The 19,080-nt window shown below is 39.6% G+C and overlaps 1 protein-coding gene across 2 annotated transcripts in view; it reads right to left on the minus strand.

Moving 5' to 3' along the window:
• PALB2 (partner and localizer of BRCA2) overlaps positions 1 to 19,020 on the minus strand; it is a 29,522-nt gene extending 10,502 nt beyond the window's left edge. The window contains exons 1-11 of one of the 2 annotated variants that reach the window (XM_049904035.1): positions 18,797 to 19,020; positions 16,227 to 16,286; positions 15,988 to 16,090; positions 10,250 to 11,707; positions 8,563 to 8,576; positions 7,640 to 8,458; positions 7,208 to 7,279; positions 5,425 to 5,586; positions 3,100 to 3,185; positions 2,678 to 2,839; positions 539 to 655 (exon numbers count right to left, since the gene is read on the minus strand). In XM_049904035.1, the coding sequence (XP_049759992.1) occupies positions 539 to 655; positions 2,678 to 2,839; positions 3,100 to 3,185; positions 5,425 to 5,586; positions 7,208 to 7,279; positions 7,640 to 8,458; positions 8,563 to 8,576; positions 10,250 to 11,707; positions 15,988 to 16,090; positions 16,227 to 16,286; positions 18,797 to 18,844 (3,101 nt within the window). In that variant the 5' untranslated portion in view covers positions 18,845 to 19,020. Of the gene's footprint in view, positions 1 to 538; positions 656 to 2,677; positions 2,840 to 3,099; positions 3,186 to 5,424; positions 5,587 to 7,207; positions 7,280 to 7,639; positions 8,464 to 8,562; positions 8,577 to 10,249; positions 11,708 to 15,987; positions 16,091 to 16,226; positions 16,287 to 18,796 lie in introns of both variants that reach the window. The other variant, XM_049904034.1, reaches the window with a different exon arrangement.
• Between the last annotated feature and the right edge of the window lie 60 nt (positions 19,021 to 19,080).

Here is a 19,080-nt window from a genome sequence, read left to right on the forward strand (position 1 = left end):
CTGTCCTTTATTTCTTTAAGCCAGCAAGACAGAAGGTTTTCTACAGGGTTTTAGTCACCCAGTACCCAGAGCAGGTGTTGCCCTCCAGCCATAAAAACTGGAAACTCGCCCAGCACCATTCCCTTCTTCAGAGTGCTGGATCTCCTCTAGTATCTTTCCACTTTTGTTTGCTCTTCAGTGCCTTCAGATAGTTGTTTTTTTTAATATTTTGTCCAGAGTTTATAGACACTTCAGGTAGGCGAGTTGGTCCTATAGAAGCTACTCAGCCATTAACCAGAGGCAAAAACAATTGAAAATTTTGACAATAATAATAAAATTCCATTTGTTTTAAAGTATTCTACTCAGACTGACCCCTTCCACAATGTTGGAATTAATATGATGTTCTGGTTGAGACAGGTATATAGGATCGGACAGTTAAAACACAAAACCCAATCGTGTTTATACATCTCTTATCTAATCTTCACAATAACTCTGTGAAGTTACAGGTAAATGCTCATATTACAGATGAGAGAACTGAGGACCCAAAGGGAAAACTTACCAAATAACAACGTTGTTCATTATGGTGGTACCAAGCAGAGCTTCTTGCATTCCTTGGACCTCTGCAAAAGTCAGTATGGTCTCTTCAGGGGGCATCAAAAACTGTTTTTCTTTGCTTCTGCATTTTAAAAAGCATTAAAAATCAGTGCTTTGCACCAAAACAATTTCTAAGCAGTTCTTCTATACATTCTTGAACTATGCATGATGAAAACTAGCCTTATTCTGGAAAAAAAAAATGTAAACCAGAAAGTATGCATATTCTATTTTTTTTCACTTTGAGCATATATTATTGCATATTATCTACTTAGACATGTTGCAAGTACCTCAAATTCATCATATCCAAAATCAAACTCATAAGTTTTATCTTCAAACCTTGTGTTTCTTTCTATATTCCTTATCTCAACAAAGTGTACCATCTAACCAAGCAAGCAATACAAAAACCTGGACAATATCCTTGTCTCTTCTGTTTGTCTTCAGTCAATCACTAAGTCCTAATGATTTTAGATTCTGTGCATCTCCAGTAACACTTTCCTAATTTAAGCAAACCATTATTTGTCTTTTCCCTAGATTACTGCAACAGGTCATGAATGAAAAGACAAGCAAGATCTCTGCTGTCCCTTATCAGAAAAAACAGATAGGACTAAAGGACCACAACTACCACAGCCTCCACCACACTGAGTCCAGTACAACCAGATGGTGCCTGGCTACCACCGACTGCTCTGACAGGGATCACAATAGAGGGTCCCAGACAGAGCTGTAGAAGACAGGAGAACAAAATTCTAACTCCCCAAAAAAGAGCAGACTTACTGGCCTGACAGAGGCTGGAGAAACCCCGAGAGTATGGCCCCCGGACACCCTTTCAGCTCACTAATAAAGTCACTCCTGAGGTTCACCCTTCAGCCAAAGATTAGACAGGCCCATAAACCAAAACGAGACTAAAGGGGCACACTAGCCCAGCAGCAAGGACTAGAAGGCAGGAGGGGGCAGTAAAGCTGGTAAGAGGGAACCCAAGGTCAAGAAGAGAAACTGCCGACAAGTCGTGTCACAAAACAATATGCATACTAATTGTTTAACAAGAAGCTAGTTTGTTCTGTAAGCATTTATCTAAAGTACAAAAAAAAAAAAAGACAGATGAATAATTAATCACATTAAACTGTGATGAGTATACGAGAAACACATGGGATGTGCTAAGAGTTCAGCTTTCAACATGTTGAATTTGAGGTACCCAGGAGATGTCTAATAAATGGTATGCAGGTCTAGAGCTTGAGAGAGAGCAGAGAGCTAGAGATATATGTTTGCAAGAAGTCAGCACCTAGATGGTAACTGAAGAAGTGTATGGAATAAGAAAAGGGCCTAGGACCTTTGCTGTTGTTAGGTACGGTAGAGTCAGTTCCGACTCATAGTGACCCTACATACAACACTGCCTGGGCTGCCATGCTCACAATCACTGCTATGCTTGAGTCCATCATTGCAGCCACTATGTCAATCCAGTTCCAAAAACCAAACCAAACCCACTGCTGTCAAGTCGATTCCGATTCATAGCGACCCTACAGGACAGGGTAGAACTGCCTCATAGAGTTACTGAGGAGAGCCTGGCAGATTGGAACTGCTGACCTCGTGATTAGCAGCCATAACACTTAGCCACTACACCACCAGGGCTCCCAATGTCAATCCAGTTAGGTACTTCTAATATTTAAAAGACAGAGATTTGAAAAAAAGCCAAAGAAAAAGCAGAATACATTTGCTGAGGCTCTCTACTCCACTATATCTTCCCTGTCACGTCTAGCTTCCATCTCCCTAAAGTGCTTCTGTTATGGTCTAGTGTTGAGGCAATACCTGCTATACTACATCTAAACCCACTGCCGTCTCATAGCTACCCTATACGGCAGAGTGGAATTGCCCCATAGGGTTTCCAAGGCTGTGATCTTACAGAAGCAGACTGACACATCTTTCTTCCATGGAGCAGCTGGTGGATTCAAACTTCCAACTTTTCAGTTGGCAGCTGAGTGCTTAACCACTGCTCCACCAGACTCTCCAACTACAGCACAGAAAAACCAAGATTCTGGCGATCCAACTTTCTGAACCCTGTGATAAAATCATTCTTTACTTCATAGTTAAAATCAAGTAATGCTTTTCTTACCCTCCATCTTCTCCAAATGTCATGATTTCTACTTGTTGATCACAAAGGGTCCCACTGCTGCTGACCAGCCTCCTCTTTGTCAGGCCAAGAACAGCTTTGATATTTCCGGATTTCAGTAGCAACTGCTTTTCGCCTCTGTCATTAGAGGAACAAACTAATGCCCTAAACAAAATCAAAGGAAAAATGGGGAGAAGTCAGGAAGAAGTCTTCAATATTAAAGGGCTAGTTTCAAATTTTAAATGGAAACTTCATCCCAGGATGCCATTCTATTGATAGTTTTGTTTTTTTTTTTCCTTAAACAAATCTTCTTAGATCTAAATTCAGATTCTTTCAAAACTCAAGCCAGGTTATAATCTGTATTCATAACCGTCTGACAGAAACAAAGATAAAGAAAAAAAAAAATTAACTTGAAAATTACATACCTGATTTCTCTTATTTCCAAATTTCCCAAAGCCACACACACAAGATTACAAACATCAGGCACTGAAACTATTTGTAATACTGGAACCTAAATAAAACAAAACAGCCAAAAATTACATTTCGTTGTTTATCTCGTTGTTGATTTCAATGGCGTGAAATAACTCTCAGAGAGCCTCAGTGACACCAGGATGTCCAAGGTCACACAACTAGTAAACAGCAATCAGGACTCGAACTCATGTCTTTGGGCCCCAGGATGACGTTACTTCCCACTCTCCCACATGGCTTCTGGTGTTCCATTTTTAATGAATCTAAATTTTCCAAAATTTATCGCATTCTTTTCTATTCTCGCTATGCCAAGATAGTTTCTAACATTCAAATAAGTGTGAGAAGGCTCAGTAAACATCACTTTTTAATAAGCTGTAAATTCAAATAAGCTACATCAACAATAGTATTTACTGTAGCAAGGAGCCACGGTGGCACAATGGCTAAGCGCTTGGCTGCTAACTGAAAGGCTGGCAGTTCAAACCTACCCAGTGGCTCCACAAAAGACCCGGTGATCTGCTCCCATAGATATTACAGCCTAGAAAACCCTATTGGACAGTTCTACTGTCACACAGGGTCGCTACGTGACAGAATCGACTCAACAGCACCAACAACATTTATTGTAGCATTTATTTAATATAATTTTTTTATACGTCTAACAGTAGGGGAATAATTACTAAATTCTGGCATTATGCAGCCATTTAAAATTAAAGTTTATTCACTGAACAAATATTTATTGAGCACTTGTGTGCAAAGCATAGTACAAGGAGCTGGGGATATGGTGGAGAATAAGAATGACGATCAACAATAAGGAATATGTAGAAACAAGAAAAATGTTTATACGGTGAAAAAAGGTATATTAAAAAATTTTAAGCACAGTAGGGTTGCAACCATGTAAGATATGTGTGACTGTGGACAAAGACTAGAAGGAAATACATCCCAAAATGAAGCAGAAATAATGTTTCGGTGAAGGAGAAGGAATGTAAGTACCAGCAAGTTTAGAAGTCAGAAAAGGCATGAAATTCCCAGCTCTTCCAATATGTCTGGTATAAAAATTTATCTCTCTGGATAAATGTATGATAAAGCAAATGATGGGAAAAAACTCATTTCTGCTGACCCTTGCAGTCATATTGTTGTTGTTAGGTACCATCCGGTCTGTTCCGACTGATAGTGACCCTATATACAACAGAACGAAACACTGCCCGGTCCTGCGCCATCCTTATAATCATTGTTATACTTGAGTCCATGCTGCAGCCACTGTGTCAATCCATCTCATTGAGTGTCTTCCTCTTTTTCTCTGATGCTCTACTTTACCAAGTCCCTTGTCCTTCTCCAGGGACTGATCCCTGCTGACAACACGTCCAAAGTATGTGAGATGCAGTCTCACCATCCTTGCTTTTAAGGAGCATTCTGGTTGTACTTCTTCCAATACAGATTTGTTTGTTCTTTTGGCACTCCATGGTATACTCAATATTCTTCACCACCACTATAATTCAAAGGTGTCAATTCATCAGACTTCCTTCTCATTCTCCACCTTTCGCATGCATATGAGGTGACCGAAACATCACAGGCAGGTGCACCTTAGTCCTTAAAGTGACATCTTTGCTTTTTAAAACTTTAAAGAGGTCTCTTGCAGCAGATTTGCCCAATGCAATATGTCTTTTGATTTCCTGACTGCTGCTTCCATGGGTGTTGATTGTGGATCTAAGTAAAATGAAATCCTTGACAGCTTCCATCTTTTCTCCTTTCATCATGCTGTTGCTTCTTGGTCCAGTTTTGAGGGCTTTTGTTTTCTTATGTTGAGGTATAATCCATGTTGAGTCTGTAGCCTTTGATCTTCATCAGTAAGCACTTCAAGTCCTCTTCCCTTGCAGCAAGCAAGGTTGTATCATCTGCATAACACACGTTGTTCATGAGTCTTCCTACAATCCTGATGCTGCATTCTGCTTCATATAGTGCCGCTTCTCAGACTGTCTGCTCAGTATACAGATTGAGTAAGTCTAGTGAAACGATACAACTCTGACGCACATCTCTCCTGACTTTAAACCACACAGTATACCCTTGTTCTCTTCAAACGACTGCTCTTGGTCTATGTACAGGTTCCTCATGAGCACAATTAAGTATTTTAGAATTCCCATTCTTCCAGATGTTATCCATAATTTGTTCTGAGCCTGCATGGTCACAGATCCGCATGGTCATAGATCCCAGTTTTGGTAAGCTGTCCATCTACATTATCATGCAAATCAGTACAAAGATCTTTTTCAGTTCTAAGATTTCTGACTTACCTCTGTGAAGTGCCAGGTATAAACTTTTTTCCACTGCCAACTATCCATAGGTTTCCAAAGAGAAACTACATATTCACAAGCAGTTATGATGCAGGGCTCTTTATAACCAGCCGTTGCCCACCACATGGTACTCACATCCACGGAACAGGATCCTGAAGGATTCTGACAACAAAATAGCAACAATAGTTATTTTAAAGTGATACTTGAGGTCTGTTTTATTTAAAAAAAAAAAAAAATTTTTTTTTTTTTGAAAGTAATGAATTTCAAGGATTAGATGAAATATCAGGTTAGCATAATTACAATTTTACTTAAAAAACTATCTATACACACTTATAGATAGATTTAAAAATACATAACTCTAGAATAGAATAAATAGAATAAATTTAGTTTTAACCACGAAAAAGAATGCCTATGAATTTTTTTATGAAAACTTACCTGTTTAGAAATTAAACATCCCGATCAACCACTCAAAGGTTGAAGGGGATATAAAAATTGAAATGACACACTATTTTTACAAACAAACAATAAGGAGAGAGCACTGTCTATCCAAAACTGCAAGGTATGGCCAGTGCAGTATTTCCAAAAAAATTTATAACCATAGCGGCATTTATTAGAACACAGGAAGCATTAAAATAAAGTAAGAATGCAACTCAAGACGTTAGTAAAAAAAAAAAAATAATAATAACAGAATAAAAAAATAAACACAATGAAAAATAGAATTATTGAGGATAAAATCAGAAATAAATGAAACAGGAAACAACAAAAAAAACCCAATCAACAATCAGTACATCCAAAAACTGATTTTTTTTGAAAGCCCAACAGAATGGATAAATCTCTGGTAAGTCTGATGTAGGAGAGAAAAAAAAAAAAAATAGAAATGGGGGGAAGCTTAATTACATACACAGACAAAAAATTTAGAATAACTTTTTACATATAACTTTCAAAATAAGAATGAAATGTTCATTTCTTAAGAAACTAAGTTATAATTTTTGAAACAGACCACAGCTATTACTATCTGCCTTTCACAGAAAAGGAAACTAGGGCTCAGAGGCTAAATAATTCACTGAGGGTCAGTCAATAAGAGGCAAAAACAGTCTACGTGGCTTTAAAGCTCTCTCCTCTACACCCGTGGTTTTCAACGGGGGGTGACATTGCTCCCCCAAGGGATGTTTATCAATGTCTGGAGACATTTTTGGTTATCACAACTGGGGAAGGGATTGTACTGGCATCTAGGAGGCAGAGGCTAAGGATGCTGCTAAGCGTCCTATGACACACAAGATGGCCCTCCACACCACAGAGTTACCCAGTCCAAAACGTCAACAATGCCGAGGTATACTAGTTACTTCCTAACCCACCATTAACAATTCTTCTAGAAACATTACACCATTGGAGTAGCAGAGGCATGAATGAGTCTTCTTTCTCCTCCCCTCTGCCCCTCTTTTGATCAGAATGCCTGGTTTAAATTTAGATGCAAAGTTGAGTTACTCAGCCTATGCTGCTGTTGTCAATAGCTTCACATATAAACTACCTCAGAAGATCTTACAATATAAACATTGCTGTTGTCAACAGTTTTACATATAAACTTCCTTAGACGATCTCACAATATAAACACGGGTAGAATATTTTGAAATACAATTCTGTTTTTCTGAGTCTGTTTTACCAATTTAATTAAATGAAGAACAAAAAGCTACACGATCAAATTCTTTTTCATTTTCCTATCAATTTGTTAAATGCTGCAGAGACGTAAAATACAAGATACACTACTAGGAAACATTCTTCTGACCTTTAACTTTGAAACCAAGTGTAGGCTGCCTGGGTTTAGGCTATCCCAAGTCGGAAGGTCTGATATTTCAGCCTGTGGAAACAAAGGTCACGCCATTAATCTATGCTTTATGTATGATGTCTGCCTGCATCACTTACTCATCAAAATGTCTACAGCATATATTTTTATTTCCTCCAGTAACAGCAGCAAAGCTCCAAATGCAACTGCTTCACTAATGACAAAGAAAATAGGATCACCCTATATTTTAAAAATACATATTTTAATCTTAGTTTCTCCAGAATGAACTTAATATTTACAATGAAGACATATGAAAGAAACATGTTAAAACATTCTTAAACATGAAGGGCCAATGTGTAAGGAAGTCATGCTGTCCATGCTTACTAAGACATTTCATTTCTTCAAAGAACAGTTCATGAAGGAAAGAGACTGTACCTGTTCAAATGAATCGTTACACGGCTCCAGGCGTGTACTTCCACGTAGCTGATTTCCTTTGGCAGTGAATGACTCCATGGGTAGAGGTGCAGCTTGGGAGCCCGAGTCACGGTCTGGTTGTCCCGTTCTATCTGACACATGGAGGCTGGTATCCAATTTTGAGGGACTGATGGAACTGTTGCATGGTTTATTATCACTAGCGATACTGACTGTGTCTTTCAAGTGAGACAGTTGGGGAGTATAGCAAGCACGTCCAACAACCTCTGCAGACACATTTTCATAGCGTGCTTGGGAGTTAAAAGCTGGAGTAATGCCTAAGATGGGGAAGGCAGGTGAACACATGTCTGCCGTAGGTCTGTCATTATCATCAGGTCCAACAGTGTTTAAAGGAGTGAAAAGTAATATGGATGAAGAGAGCCCCTTGCTGGACTGGCTTTCCAGGTGTGGCATTTTAGGATGTGCTTTCCCTGGTAAAACAATGGGCTCCTTTTCCAAGACTTCCTTTTCTGTATCTATCTGTTTAAGAATCAGTTCCTCCAAAACAGTACAACTTCCCTCTTTAAGATACCTTTCTGCACACATTTTCGATTCAAAAGACTCAATCATTTTTTCAGAGTAGGACTTCAGTTTTTGGAGCTTAAGAGGTCCAAAGTCATCATCAGGTAACTCAAAGTCTGTGACGTTGAAAAAAGATGAAAGATGCTTTAAACTTAGCATTTCATCCTTAGGAAATGGAGGACTGAAAGCACAGTGATCCGAAGCTAAATAATAAGCCTTATCTTTGGAAGCAAGAGAGTTCTCTTTTTGACAACGACTTTCCTTCCCTAAAATAGAAAAATAAGCAATAACAATAACAAGAAAGCCCAAGAAAAGAAACATTAGGGTGCACTTTTAACACAAATATATTACAAAATATTCATTACTTTTCCATCCACAGCTCTGAAACCTCAACGAAGGATTCAAAATATGGTCATAGTTTAGTGGTTAATGAGCAATTCTCCTCCTCCTCCTCTTTTTAAAGAATATTTTATTGTGTTTTCCATCAAGGTCTACATAGAAATTTAGTTTCAACAATTTCTATGTAAGTTGTTCAGTGACATGGGTTAGCAGTCCTCCCTTCTGCAGTACCAAAAAAGCAGAACAGTGTGCTGACAGCACTGACTGAGAGAAGGAAGACCCGGGTCTAGTCTCAGCTCAGCCACTGATTTGCTGTTACCTTGAGCAAGTCAATTCACTTCATCTTCCCTCATCTCTTATTGTCCCTCATAGGGGACAAGACTAAACATTTCTATAGTCCTTTCCACCTCTATGATTCCATCAGGCTTCCAGAGTACAGTCTACAAAACACTGCCTCTTCTCACTGAAGAAAACGTAACCCTCTTTTCAAGCAAAGAGTAATTTACTGGTCCTAAAGTGACTGGAATTTTATACATTCAAATTGTGGCAGATAATTAAAATCACAGCAGATTATTTCATTGGTATTCTTGCTGCCTTAAAAGACCAAAAAAGCCAGAATGACTTATTTTTAACTTAATTAATTATAGCTCATAGACCAAAGTGTGGGTCCAATGGTATAAAGCAGCCCACCACCTGTTTTTATAAATAAAGTTTAATTGGAACACAGTAATGTTTATATATTGTCTATGGTAGCTTTTATACCATAGCTGAGTATACAACAGTATAAAACTATAAAGACTAAAATGTTTACATTTAGCCCTTTACAGAAAAAGTTTGCTAATCCCTACTATAGAAAGCCATAGTGAATTATCCACTCTGTGCTCAGCTTATGATAACTTCTCAGTAAATGAGTTAAAACGCTTAAATGATAACATAGCACTTGCCATCCTGTGTCCCACAGAACTTAGACTACATTAGCTATTTTACCCAAAAAAGTTGTGCTTTTTTTTTTTTATGATTACACCTAACAGAATTTGTCAGTGAACTTTTACTCAGATACACACTTGCTTTTACTTAAAAAAGGCTTCCTACAGTAGTTATAAAGCTTTTACTCATGGATAAAGGCCATGTTGTACCTGAATATTGTTGCTGGGTGCCATTGAGTCAATTTTCGCCTCATCATGACCCCATGTGACAGAGTAGAACTGCCCTACAGGGTTTCTTAGGCTGCAATCTTTATGGGAGCAGATCGCCAGGCCTTCCCCTGCGGAGCCACCGGCTGGGTTCACACTGCCAACCTTTCATTAGCAGTCAAGTCCTTAAGCATTGCTCAACTAGGGTTCCTTGAAAAATATTAACTGTTATATTTTTCTTTTCAGTGCCTACTTTTTCAACCACATTAATGAACTGTGACTCCATACGGCCAGCTTTGAATCCTGGCTCTCCCACTTACTAGCTGTGTGCCCTTGGTGAGTCACTTTAATCTGTGTCGTAGTTTCCTCATCTGTAACACCAGGATAAAAATAGATTCTACCTCATATAGGGCTGCTGTGAAGATTCAGCGATTTAGTATCTATACAGCATCTGAACAGCGCCAGACACATAAACCGAAAAACCAAACCCACTGTCGTCAAGGTGATGCCAACTCACAGCAATCCCACAGGACAGAACAGAACAGTGTTAACTATCGTCATCATCATCAATCACATTAACTCTCCTCACCATGAATTTCTTTTTCATTTAGATCTTTGAGCAAGGTGACTTCTTCCTTGGATCTGGTAACACCCGATGTGCCAGAAGCTGGCAAAGTAAGTTCATGATCATCGAAGAGTGGGGTGCATATTGATTTTCTTTTTCCTCTATTTCTTCCACAAGATGGCTGGATAACTGACTTACTAGTCAAGTCATTATCCTTAGCAGGTCTGGTGGGATAGATGACCTCAGTTAATGAGAGAATTTTCTGAGAAGAACTTCTTGAACTTGGTTGCCCTGTCCATGTGTCAGATACCCTAATTTCACCTTGGTCAGCTTCTTCACAGGAAAGGTTTAAATTTTCAGTTGCTGCCTTACTTTTAAGTCCTTTCTTCCTGACATTCAAATGACTTTGAATTACAGCTTCCAGGGCTACATTCCTCTGGCGATTTGACATACTTCGTGTTGTTCTAACATAATATTCTGCAGGAAACAGAAGACCTTCAAGCATTGTGCAAGAATGTGTTTGATTTTCTTTAGCAACAGGAGAGACTGATTCTAGGCTAAAACTCTTAGATTGATGTAGAACCTCATTCTCCAGAAGACTTTCATTTTTATCATCAGGAGTATTACTGGGAGATTTTAAAGACTTCTTAGTGTGATTCTGTTCTTTTAAGTTCTGGTTTTCACTTGAGTTATTGGAAGTGAGCTCACTTATAAAACATGAATTCTCTGCTACTAAGTTAGGGCTTCCAAGCAGCTGGTCACTTGCACTTGTATTTTTATTTATCACGGGGTTATTTGCAAAGACAGTCATTTTTTTACCTCGGGCCTCTAAGTTTACGGGTGAAGAAGTGCTAATGTTAGTAAGCTCACAGTTAGCTTTTGGAGGCATGTGTTCAAGTTGCTGGCCCCTACTAGTATCTGAGGGAGTATGCAAATGAACTGTAGTCACCCTGGGGAAATTATTTCCTCTTAAGAGTCGGTCAAAATCTCTTTCTGGCTTGGCAGTTGGTGGAATTAATAGATTCTTTCCATTAGTTTCCGTAACTAATGCTGGAGAATCTGGTATTTCATGCTTAGAACTAGAAAGGTGAGTTCTTATTTCAAATACTGGAGTTTTAGGCTTTTCCCTGTTGATTTGTTCCTGTCCCTTTAGTCTTTTTCCAGAGAGTATAAGTGAATCAGAGTCAAAGAAAGACTCCCTCTCCTGAGGAATAAATGTTCTTTTCTGCTGCTGCTTTTGTCTCCCTGGCAGCCTACTCTGCTTTTTCTCACCATTGGGGTCATTGTCCCTGTAGAGAAAATGTTCTTGGACACCATCTGTTCTTTGTAGATGTGATTCTTCCACTGGGCCATCTCCAAGGTTAAAGGACTCAGGCTCAATATCAAGAGTGATACACGTCTTTTCTCCAGTTTCTTCATCAAGATGAGTGCTGATTTGTAATTTGTCACAAGGAGATACTTTACTTTTAGGTTCTGAGAAGAAAAAAATATATAATTTTTTTTTTAAAAACAAAAAATACTCCATATATATTTTAAAATAATATAAATACTACTAAATATTTATTTAAGAAAGATTAATAGTATTTCTCCAGGCAGATCAAGGTACACATTTTTAATAAGCTAATAAACCATGATAATTTTAAGTAAATAGACACAACAGAATTGCAGTGAAAAGTTTTTTTTTTTTAACTAAGGATAATTGTTTATCACAATCGTCTTTTCATTTTTTAATCTCACCTAATTTTTATATCCATCTATTTCTTTGTTTTTGGCTCAAGTAATTTTAATACCGCTTCCCTATTTCAACAGCTCCCAATTTTATGATTATAAATTATCTGGCTTTTAATACCAGAAATGACCATTGTTTTTTAATTTCTATCCAGATTTTTTTCTGTGTATACATACTTACTTAAAAAAAAAATCTTTCTAATATTTAAGCAATAATGTAAGCTCTAAAAGCTCAGAGGGGAACAGAGCAACTAAATAAACAATCCAATTGAAAATATAAAAAGTCTATTGCTCAGAGAATGGGAGAAGAGAAAACATTTGCAAATCATCTATCTGATAAGGGTCTTATATCCAGAATATGTGATAAACACTCAACAATAAAAACACAACACACTTTTTAAAAGGGCAAAGGACTTGAATGGCCATTTCTCTAAAGAAGGCATAAAAATGGCCAATGAGCACATGAAAAGATGTTGAACATTAGTCATCAACGCTGTTGTTGTGGTGTGCTTTTCCGTTGATTTCAATTCACAGCTACCCATAGGGTTGCCAAGGCCGTAATCTTTACAGAAGCAGACTACCACATCTTTCTCCCGTGGAGCAGCTGGTGGGTTCAAACTGCCGACTTTTCAGTTAGCAACAGAGTACTTAATCACTGCGCCACCAGACCTCTTCATTAGTCATTAAAACAAACAAACAAACAAAAACCCAAACCCGTTGTTGTCAAGATGATTGCGACCCACAGCAACCCTATCAGACAGAATCGAACTGCCCTATAGGGTTGCTATGAGTCGGAATTGACTCAACGACAGTGGGTTTGGTTTTTTTTGGTTTATAGGGTTTCCAAGGAGCAGCTGGTGGATTCAAACCGCCGACCTTTTGGTTAGCAGCCGAATGGTTAACCACTGTGCTACTAGGGTTCCTCATGAGTCATTACGGAACTAGAAATTGAAACCACAGTAAGCTATCACTTCACATCCATGAAGACAGCTATAATAAAAAACAAAAACAGAAAATAACAAGTAGTGGCAAAGATATGGAGAAACTGGAACCCTCATACATTACTTCTATGAATGTAAAATGGTACAGCCACTTTGGGAAAGAGTCGGCAGTTACTTAAGAACTTAAAACACAGAGTTACCCTATGACCCAACAATTCCACTCCTAGGTATACGCACAAGAGAATTGAAACTATATGTCTACACAAAAACTCGGACATGAATGTTTATAGCAGCGTTATTCACAAAAGCCAAAAGTGGAAACAAAGCAAACGTCCACTAACTGATGAATGGATAAACACAATGTGATATACCCATACAATGGAATATTATCCACCCTTTAAAAGGAATGAAGTACTGATACATGCTACAACATAGATAAACCCTAAAAACATTATGTTAAGTGAAAGAAGACACAAAGGCCATATATTGTATAGTTCCATTTATATGGAACATCCAGAACAGGCAAATTGATGAGTCATAAAATAGATTAGTGGTTGCCTAGTGCAGGGTGAAAAGGGAAATAGGGAGGACTGCTAATGGGTACAGGGTTTCCTTTTGGGAAATGATGTAATTAAACAGTGGTGATGGTTACCCAATCTTGTGAATCTTGTGAATATACTAAAACCCACTGAATTGTACACCTGTCTTAGTCATCTAGTACTGCTGTAACAGAAATACCACAAGTGGATGGCTTTAACAAATTTATTGTCTCACAGTTTAGGAGGCTAGAAGTCCAAATCCAGGGTGCCAGCTCTAGGGGAAGGTTTTCACTGTTGGCTCTAGAGGAAGGCCCTTGTCTCTTTAGAGTCTGCTTCCTAGTTCCGTAGAGATCTCCCCATGTCTTGGCATCTATCTTACCCCATGTCTCTTATTTACTTGCTTAACTTGTTTTATATCTCAAAAGAGATTGACTCAAGTTATACCCTACATTAATCCTGCCTCATTAACATAACAAAGGCTGCTCATTCCCAGATGGAATTATATAACCATTGGCATAGAGGTTAACATTTACAACATATATTTTGGGGGATATAATTCAATCTATAACATCCCATCCTTTGGTCCCCCAAAATTAATGTCTTTGCTATATGCAAAACACATTCACCCCATCAGATTATCCCAAAAGTCTTAAATCAACTCCAAGATCAAAATCTCATCTTCTGAATCGTCTAAATCAAATATGGGTGAGACTTTAGGAATATTCCATCCTGAGGCAAAATTCCTCTTCATCTGTGAACCTGTGAGATCTAGACTACAAGTTATCTGTCTCCAAAGAACAATGGTAGAACAGGCACAAGGTAGACATTTCTATTACAAATGGGAGAAACTGGAGAAAAAGAAGGGATAACGGGCACAAAGCAAGTCCAAAACCCAGCTGAACAATTTATATTAGCTCTCAAGGACTAAAAATAATCCTCTGTTCTTTGGGACCATCTGGGCAATGGGCCTGCCCTCCAGACTCTGGGTGCTGGCCACGACTTCAGCTTCCTCAGCTTTAGGCAGCCCCACTTTCCTAGTCCATCTGAGCAGTGACTCCACCTACTCAGCCCTGGCAAGCCCCATTCTTCTGCCCCTTGGGCATGGTAGCCTCACCCCTTCAGCTTTGGGTGGTGGCCACATCCCCCTGGCACATCTTAACAGCAGCCCCACACTCCTGAACCAAGCTGGCAAAGACACAACTCTTTGAAACCTAGCAGGCTGCGGCCCCATCCTATGAAACCCAAGGGACGTTGTTTCCATCCTTTGAAAGTGAGAAGGCCTTGCTTCCTGTGCTCCTTCCAATAGTTCTGTGGATGTCTGAGCTGCTCCAAGGATGATCCTTTTCTTGGAGGGCAACAGATATAACTCCTTTGGCCTACTTCCTACCTGTAGAATTCCAAGAGGCAGACAGCATTCTTTCCTGTTGTTCTTTCTGTTCCCTTCAGTTTAGGCTGATGGGTTTTCTGCTGTCGTAGATAGTTAGACCCATCAGTCACAGGCTTAATCTCTTTAACAAAAGACTGATGTAGCCACGTCCTTGGTGAGCATTCTGGGACATGTGTTCTTAGTTTGTACAATGGAATTTTCTAAATCTCTGAGTTCTGTTTTCATTTTGCAGTTTATTTTTCAGTCCACCTCTTTCCTCTCACATTTTACTATAAGTGGCAAGAAGAAACCACACAGCCCCTTTAACATCTTGCTTAGAAATCTCGTCAGCAGGATATCCAAGTTCGTCACCTACAAGTTCTACCTTCTACCAAACATTTGAACATAATTTAGACAAGTTGTTGCCACTGCAATAAAAAGCATCACCCTTCCTCTGCTGTCCAATCGCATGTCCATCATTTTCTTTTAAAGCCTCACCAGGAGCATTATTAACATCCATATTTCCGGCAACATTCTGTTGCTGGTGCCATATGCATTCTCTAAGACAACAGAGACTTCCTCTGTAGCTCTCCTCACTTCCTCCTGATCCCCACCAGAATTGCCTTTGACATCCGTTATTCCACCAACAGTCTCTTCAGGGCAATCTAGGCTTTTATCATAACTAGGTACCTTCAAACTCTCCCAGCCCCTACCTATTACCCAAATTCCAAAACCACTTCCACATCTTCAGTTTATCTGTTAAAGCAGCACTCTCACTTCTTGATACCAAATTCTGCCTAGTTACCTAGTGCTGCTATAACAGAAATACCACAAGTGGATGGCTTTAACAGAAATTTATTTTCTCATAGTTTCAGACTGACTCAAGATACACCCCATACTAATCTTGCCTCATCAACGTAACCAAAGCGGCCCATTCCCAAATGTGATTATAACCACAGGCAGAGAGGTTAGGATTTACAACATGTATTTTGGGGGGACATAATTTAATGCGTAACAACTTTAAAAGAGTGAATTTCATGTTACATGAACGACACCCTCATTAAAAAGAAAAGTCTATTAGTAGTCCTTATCGTCTACTCTGGGAAAAAGAATCACAGCCAAATATACTTGGAAAATGAATAATAAAGCAAGCATGAGTGAATAATGTGCTAGTTTTACCTGAGTGGTTTAACCGTGGTGAAATTTCCTGCTGGAGCAAGCAATTTTGTTCTTCTACTGTTTTCTTAACAGAATTCTTAACCTTCTCAGCTCTCTGGGCACGCTAGAAAAAACAAAAGCAGCTCAAGGAATAACTTTAAAGAAATAAGTTTTCTATAAAACTTTATATTATGAAGAACTGTTTCTATAAAGTTAGTACTAAAAGACCTTAGTTTGAAAGAACAATAAGATTCACTTACCTGAAGGCGAGCTAGTGTCTTGCTGTATTCCCTTTTCAAGAATGCTAGTTTTTCCTTCAACTGGAAGAAAGACACCAAACAATACTGAGCAGGGAAAAAGATGGAGTCAGAGGGAAGAGATGCAGTGCCAATCAGACATGAGTGTGTACTGCTCAGAAGGGTCCCTCAGCAAGAGGCAGTGGATGGAGTAATACAGGCCCATAACAATCTACTTTCAATTCTCACAAAACACCAAACTCTCTTAACATCTCAAGACCTTTCCAAAATACTGTTCCTATCACCTGGAGCATTTTCTCCACCACTAATTTTTCTAATTCTTACTGAATCTCCAAATCTCAGTTTAGATTTCTCTCTCCCTGGGGTAGCCTTCTGGGTCCTCCTCCAAATCCAGGTTAGACATCTACCCATTCCCTGTGCTTCCCCTATGACAGTACTTATCACTATGCTGTCTGTTTACTTCTCTGTTTCTCCACCTCACTGTGAGATCCCTGAAGACAGCAGAGGCAGTCATCCTCAGACATACACTCAACAAATCAATCTCTTTATTTATCAGTTCTTGTTCCAGGTATCTCTAAAACTTGGAACAACAACTGATACCCATTATGTGTCAGTTCCTGTTCCAGGTGCTAGAGATACAGGGTGGTCAAGGCTTCTGCTCTCAGGTAGCTTACGTATAGTAAAGGACACAGAAAAGAAACAAGTAAACAGCCAAGATGATTTCCTATGTTCTCCAATACGTAGATAAACAGGGTGATGTGAGTGACTGGGCTACAGGGAATGGACTGCTTCAATGGGTGGCCAGGGAGGCATTTCTGATGAAAATTTGAGCTTAGAGCTGAAGAAGGACCTAGCTTTGGAAAGAACAGAGGGAAAGATATTGCAGGCACGGTGAACCACAAATGTGAAGGCCCCATGGTAGAAAGTGGGTGTATTTGAGGAACATACAGAAGGCCAGTGAAATTGAAGACTTCACTGCTGAATTCCCAATCAGGCATACAGTAAGCATTCAACACATACTTATTAAATAAATATATAACCAAGTTGGGCTGAGTTCGATGACTAGTTTAAAACTTTACGGATTCCCTTTATCTTTCTGATTTCTGAGGTTCACAGCATTCTCTCAGCAGCAAAGCCACTCTCTCTCTCTCTCTCTTTTTTTTTTCCTTTGTTTTCTAGGGACCAAGAGTAGTTTTTGGAGGAACTAGTTCTTTAGCCAATAAAACATCACCAGAATTTTTATTCTCAGTGTCTACCTTAAAAAAAAAAAAGACTTACCACCTGCAAAACACGTTTGCTACTACACGAATTATCGATTGTGTGAATTTAAGCAAGTTACGTCATTTCTCTCAGTTTCCATAGCACCCTGTTAATTATAATACTTAAACCCGTTGCCTTCGAGTTGATTTCGACTCATAGCAACCCTATAGGACAGAGTAGAACTGTCTCATAGAGTTTCCAAGGAGCGCCTGGTGGATTTGAACTGCTGACCTTTTGGTTAGCAGCCGCAGCACCTAACCACTACACCACCAGGGTTTCCCTATAGTATTTAATAGTATCTAAAAAGGACACTTCTGCCCCTATTCATTCTCAATCACACAATAACAATAATGGCTGACACTTCTGTAATGGCTGACACTTTTGTAATGTGCTTCAGTTGGTGCCAAGAACTTTTCTGACTTCCATATATTTACTCATTTAATCCTCACAACCATCCTATAAACTAGGTTCTACTATTATTCCCATTTTCGATAAGGAAACTGAAACGTGGATAGATAAAGCAATTTGTGCGCAATTTGTGCACGTTCACAAGTTGATAAATGGCATGATTCAAATCCATGCAGTCAGGCTCTTAACCTCTATTCTAGACTGCTTCTCACAGGGCTGTGTTTATCACGAACCTTATCAACATCTGGAGTTATCTTGTTTACTTGCAAATGATCTGTCTCTCCCCCACTAGAAGGCATGCCGGGATAAGAGGACTGATGAGTTAATGTGAATGAAGAGTTTTGCACAATGCCTGGCACAGCAGGCACAAAATACCTTCGAGCTAACATGGACGTTACACGTGGATAAGAAAAAGGAAATTGCAAAACAATACAGACCATACTACTTCCGAACATTCTCCTCTCCAAAGTGTACACATTACTTTTGAAGGGTTAGAAAGTACAACCACCACCACAACCACACACATGAACAAACCTGGAAGTATCAGACTGCTAACACAGATTTACCCGTGAGTGGGGAGGAACCAAGATTGAAAGTGTGTGTGCGGCACAAAGGGACTATCAAAGAGGACTTTACCTTTATAAAGTCTCACATTTTGTATTTATGCACTACGGCTATAATGATGAAAATCTGTTATGTAAACGCCACCACGCGAGTACAGCGCTCTTCTACACACTTTCATTCCCCGTCCCCCCTCAACCATAAGAGAAAACAAGTCAGAAGTCACTGCTACGCTCGTACGGCAGAGGGAACAGAGACAAGTCTAAAAGCCTGGGAAAGAGAGAGGTGGGCGGGGTGGGGGGGCGATCAGAGTCCTGTGACTGCCCTTCCCGCACCCCCGGCACCTTTTCCTTCTCCTCACAGCTGAGGGGCTTTCCGGGAGGCTCTTCCATCGGGCCAGAGGAGGAAAGAAAAGAGCAGCGATCGCCAGCCCCGGGCCCGGCTGGCCCTTGACCCCAGAGGCGCCTAGCTAAGAAATGTGGTGCCCGAGATACCCTCAACGCGAGACCAGCTGGCCCTCAAGGGCTTGGCGCGCCCTCAATCAGGCCAATTAAAGCCATCGCTCAGCCTACGCATGCGCGGATGGCAAGTGCCGAGCAATGGAGCGGGGCCACCTAGGGGATAGCCG

The sequence above is a fragment of the Elephas maximus genome, chromosome 12 (assembly GCF_024166365.1).
Source record: "Elephas maximus indicus isolate mEleMax1 chromosome 12, mEleMax1 primary haplotype, whole genome shotgun sequence".
Lineage (NCBI taxonomy): Eukaryota > Metazoa > Chordata > Mammalia > Proboscidea > Elephantidae > Elephas > Elephas maximus.